General features: G+C 39.5%; 1 protein-coding gene across 1 annotated transcript; it reads right to left on the bottom strand.

The window, feature by feature from the left end:
* Window positions 1–1349: 1349 nt before the first annotated feature.
* GDE1 (glycerophosphodiester phosphodiesterase 1) lies at window positions 1350–4517 on the bottom strand. The gene is made up of 6 exons (XM_008941959.1): window positions 4498–4517; window positions 4162–4338; window positions 3796–3901; window positions 2932–3024; window positions 1952–2163; window positions 1350–1566 (listed from the first exon to the last, which is right to left on the bottom strand). The coding sequence occupies exons 1-6, from the start codon at window positions 4515–4517 to the stop codon at window positions 1419–1421; spliced, it is 756 nt and encodes a 251-aa protein (XP_008940207.1). The 3' UTR covers window positions 1350–1418.
* Window positions 4518–5236: the final 719 nt, after the last annotated feature.

The following is a 5236-nucleotide window of genomic DNA, read 5'->3' as shown; positions in this document are numbered from 1 at the left end:
CCCCCTGTATGACTGGCCATCATAACATTGTAATATAAATAAATTTCCCCCAGCACATGCTCAAGCCATCAGCCAATGAAACACAGCAAGGAATGCCCAAACACAGAAACAAAGAATCCAGGAATGCTGAGCTAGCACAAGAACCACCTAACACACACACAACTTGCTACCTCTGCAGTCTAACACATCTTGTGAGATGACATCCAAGTAGCCTGCAGCCAGTAACCAGTCAGTTAAATATTTGAATTACTCATTTGTCTTCAAATTAGTATCATGTTCTTCTGAGATTATTAAACTTAGTCATTCTATGTAGCAGCTATTAAGAAAGGATGGTCTAGTTTACATTAGAGCCAGCCCTGCTCTGCCTATCTCTGACAGTCTTCTACAACTACCAGCTCCTTCCAGAGTGAAGCCAAAATTGTTTATGGCACATGGATGGTAGCTGTGATGAGAACACCTGGGGGTTTATGTGTTAGAAAAAGTAGGAGGCAACCTGCACTAATTTTGACACTTTTCAATCTATGGGTGCACCACTGATAAAGAATACCATACCCCTGAGCTACCAGGTAGCTGTTTATTGTAACTTAAATCTGTTAAATCTGGATAACAGTTTCCCAGATATCCTCAATCATGCGAACAAGCAACAGAAAAAGACATTTCAGCTCTATTTGTTGTCACTACCAGCACTTGGTATGTAGCTTTCTTTTAAAATAAATGCATTCATGTGCTGTATCATTAGAAGACATAATTATTCTAACTTCCTTTGGTTCTTTTCCTGGAAGGTACTTAGGTTTTATTCATTAATTCTCATAGTCTTCACATTGAACATGGAAAGCTGGCTTTCTTTTCCGTGTCAAGATGCAGCACAGCCATCTTTCCATGCAGTAGGAGGTACATATGTCACCCTGTATTTTGACACAAATACTTTCAGTTTCCATTTTGAGAACAGTAACGTAGATGTTTTTAAGATGCCATAAATAAGTCTTAAATTATTACACAGTCATAGAACAGACTATTTAAATGGCCAAAATGAAGGTATGGCTTTCAGTTTTGCCATTGCAAATTGCTGACATGACTTTATAACCAAGACTTAAACAAAGCAAAGGAGCAGTCTGAGAATTATAACGTAACCTGCCCATGAAGGGTACTGCCTGGCTGCCTTGTCTAATCTGACCCTGTTAGATTACTGTCACAGCTTCTCAGACTGCAACTGGCTGCAGCTCAGCTTTGTCCAGCATGGCAAGAGGGTTTTCTGCACCTGAGATGTAACCATGCAGCCGAAGTAAAACTACCACTCCTCTTTTTCCCAGAAGTATTGCTGGCAGTCCCGGCTGCACCAGGGGGTACCTTCTCTCTTGTGGATGCAGACCTGCCCAAGTAAGAAAGCTTACTTGCTTTTATTTAGACAAAGTAGAGGTCTAGTAATGAGGATCACAGTCTTCCACCAAGCTGTCAGTGATGTAGCTGGATTCAAGGACAGTTTCATAGTAGCTTTTTTCTGCAAATGTGTTTACTGTCCAGGCAACCACTTGAATTCCTTTTGAAGACCAGTGCCTCACATACTCTCTGCAAGGAACGAAGACATCATAAGAGGAAGGCTCACACTACCATGCTGAAGGCAGATAGTGCCGAGAACACAACAGAGTTTTAGTCTTATACCACTACCACATGAGGAATGACAGTGGATCATCTTTTTGTGTTTTGTTACTATAAACAGTCAAAAACAAGTTTTCTTCCCTTTTGAGACTGAACTTACTATCTATGAAAGATAAAAATACAGATTGAAAAGATAAAGTCTTAAAATAATAGCATCTGTTAAAGAAACTATCTAACCTTACACAACACAAAATGGAACAAACATATTGATTAACAATATACTATGTTAACCCCACCCCTATACCCTAACAGAGTGATATTGCCTGCTGATATATTAGCAAACTTTAACACTTACTGAGAAACAAAATTCTTCTGTATGAGGAAAGCTGAAACCCCACACAATTGCCACAAGAAACTGTGTAGGCTCCAATCTATAATGACATCCATCGTCATATACAAATAATGTTTCCAGGGGGAACTGAAACGGGGTGTCCCATCTCCAAAATGGCTCAGATGCCAAGGCCTGTGTGTTAGTGCTGTTACAACATTCCTGTCAGCTTGTCTCATCTGGAAGACCGAGGAGAAAAGACCATAATTCATACAGAAGCCCAGCTGCATTAAGTATAAATGGGGAGAGGTTAGGCACAAAGCGCTCGCTTGGATATGCAGCTTTACCAGAATCCTTTTCCTTCTGTCCCCCAGATCCTTTTGTAACTCTTTTAGAAACCTGTTAATGATATTTTACTCTTTTTTTCTTTAAAACATACTGAATAAGCAGCTACTCTTATGTTAGAAAAACTGCGGAACAGCCTGGCAATGGAATAAACTACATAGTAAGTGGACTTAGGAACAAGGCTCAACATCTAAATTAAAATATAAGGTTTATTTAACTGGTACCTTGCACACACATACTTGGCCATTTGTCAGCTGTAAGAGCAACACGCTTTTTTTCTACGTAACTTTCAGAATGGAGGGAATGGCTGTAGATTTATAATATATCCATCTAATTAGCACAGAACCATCTAATAAGATTATGCAACAGACTTATGGTTTATGCTTCATTTGTTTATAAAAGTCTTTGCAATTTTTACAGCCCAAAAGTAATCTGGAATGGGGAGTTAGATATCTTACTGAAATTCCCAAGCAGAACTATAAAACCAACAACAAAAACAAAACAAAACAAACAAAAAAAAAACCCCCAACACAAAAAAAAAACCCCCAACACAAAAAAAAAACCCCCAACACAAAAAAAAAACCCCCAACACAAAAAAAAAACCCCCAACACAAAAAAAAAACCCAAACAACACAACCAAATAAACTTTTATGAAACATTACCTTATAAACAACATCTGGCATGAAGGAACAGACTATGCTGGTGTTGTACAAACGTGGAAATTCCAGGTAGAGTTGTTTTAGAGCGTCAACTGCCTGCCAGTTAGAGATACACACAGATGTTATGTTTATACATACACTCCTATTTCCTTTACACTGCAAAGTCATTTTAGAACAATACCATTTAAAAATACTTTTCTGTTTTGTGTAACAACATTGAAATGGAAAGGGAGAAGAAAACCAGCATCTTGTTTATACCATTAATGCAGAAATGACATTTCGGGGTTTTTTTGCAACCCAAGTCCTTCCACAATTCTGTTTATGGCAATGAGCAGTATTCTCAGTGTTTGAAATACCCATAAATATGTTGTGGGTAGAATTCCAATCACTACCTAAGGTTTAGTTCAAAGGGAAAAAATGATTGTATTTCCATATTTCACCCTGCTAAAGAAAAAAAAACATTTGAATTTGCATAAAATGTTAATTATTGGTCACCTGTATCTCCCTTCAGTAATACAAATTATAGACAAGGAGGATCCCTTGGAGGCTGAAGATGAGACACCAGCTCCCCTCTGCACAAGCAGGGAATTCCCTTTGCTTGGTTTCCTGGTGGTGCTGTGAGCCAAACACAACACTCACACGAGTCATGTGCTAACTTTAAGCTGGACCTTCCCAGAACAGTGGAATGAGAGGAGGAAACATTGTCTTTGTTCTGACAGCCCAACTTTGGATGATGTAAATAGCAGACCCAGTGTCAGTCATATTAGAAAAGGGATTGTACTACACACACCAGTTTGAGACCAACAAAAAAAGGTTAGAAACCCAAAGAAGGAGTGAAGGAAGGTGTCTTAGCACAGTAAGCAGTACCTGATCTGCATGGCCTTTGACATCAAAGTAGATTGTAAGATTATGGTGCATAGACTCCACAACAGCTTCTCTCAGAGTTGGCACCTTCTCCCCCTGGAATTTGCTCCTGTAGAAACAGAGAGCTCCTCACTGGAATGCAGTCAAGATACACATGTGAACACACACAGGTGCACACATCCCCAGCTACACAGAGCTGCTCCCTCGGGATTCCTGAACAGTCTGCTGATATACTAGTATCAGAGGTGGGATCTATCACCAAAATAGAGTGATTAGCAATACATCAGTAATTTTATCAAGTATGCTTTTTTCACTCTTGAAATGGTAGTTTCCAAATAGCAGTAGTTCAGAATAGCAATAGCTACTTACCGTAGTCTGTGTTTTGCAGATGGATTAAGCTTCCTAATTTCATCAAAAGTCAAGTCACACAATCTTCCAGTCCCATCAGTTGTCCTTTCTACTGTTTCATCATGCATTAGAATGGGAACACCATCTGAAGTAAATTCAAGGTCGAGCTCAACACCCGTTGCGCCATTCTCAGCTGCCTTGAAAAAAAGAAAAATTTAAAAAATCACCTAAGAGAAGACATAGCTTTATAGATTTAATATAGGTGCAGCCATAATTAGTTTGTATTCTGGTAAGAAATAATAAACTATTAATGTACTTTTCAGTAAGCTTGATCTGCAGAACAAAGTAGGTGTTATCCAAGTCATAGTGAGAAGCATTCATCCATAAACTGAAAGCATGTGATCTGTTTTACAGACAGAACCATTGTGATGATGTCATCCCTTCTGCCATGGCACACAGGTGTAGTAATGCCCTTCAGAGTCCGATTCCCCTTCATGTGCAGTGTAGTCAATGCACTATTTGCAGCAGATAAACTTCACAGAAGCATCACTTAGCATGCTTGTATTAAGTAGATATATGTAGGCAAATCCCTGCTCCTGTTGGAGGAATCCCCATATCAGAGTGCAGTAAGTAGCTAAGCTGCCTTAGAACATTTTATACGTCCTGCTCCTGCCCTCGCTTTCCCAGGAAATCCTCAGAAAAGCACATGATTGAACTGCAAGCAAGATTAGTTGTTTAGATGGCCAAATGCCCTCCTGGGAAAAGGGGAAATGCACCAGAAAAACAAATGCCAGACATGCACTAGAGGTTACTCTAGAGGTATCTGCCAAGTAAGGATCTCTCACAGCTTCTGAATTTATTAGAACAAAGAGTTGTGCTTAGCCAAACTGTAAGAAACCACCAAAGCATCAAGATCTCATCACAGACACAGCACATCTGAGAGACTGCTAATCATCATATGAGATGATTCTCAGAAACAGATTTCAGACCCTGCCTGCATCATGCCTCGCAGCCAAATGTTTCATGGCAGGGCTCTACATAGTGAAGTTCTCACAATATCAGATTTTCCTATAACTGTGGATTCTCACTGCAGATC

The sequence above is a fragment of the Merops nubicus genome, unplaced genomic scaffold (genome assembly GCF_000691845.1).
Source record: "Merops nubicus isolate BGI_N331 unplaced genomic scaffold, ASM69184v1 scaffold37516, whole genome shotgun sequence".
Classification (NCBI taxonomy): domain Eukaryota; kingdom Metazoa; phylum Chordata; class Aves; order Coraciiformes; family Meropidae; genus Merops; species Merops nubicus.
The sequence above is the reverse complement of the archived record's forward strand: the minus strand, read 5'-3'. Positions and strand labels throughout refer to the sequence as shown.

Excerpts from the sequence above, each read along its gene's own strand:
- GDE1 (XM_008941959.1), bottom strand. The coding sequence starts at position 4,517 with ATGCTTCTCACTATGACTTG. Across the intron at positions 3,025-3,795 it reads TCAAAGGCCATGCAGATCAG|GCAGTTGACGCTCTAAAACA; the intron begins GTACTGCTTACT and ends TCTAACTGGCAG. Across the intron at positions 1,567-1,951 it reads CAGAAGAATTTTGTTTCTCA|AGAGTATGTGAGGCACTGGT; the intron begins GTAAGTGTTAAA and ends CGTTCCTTGCAG.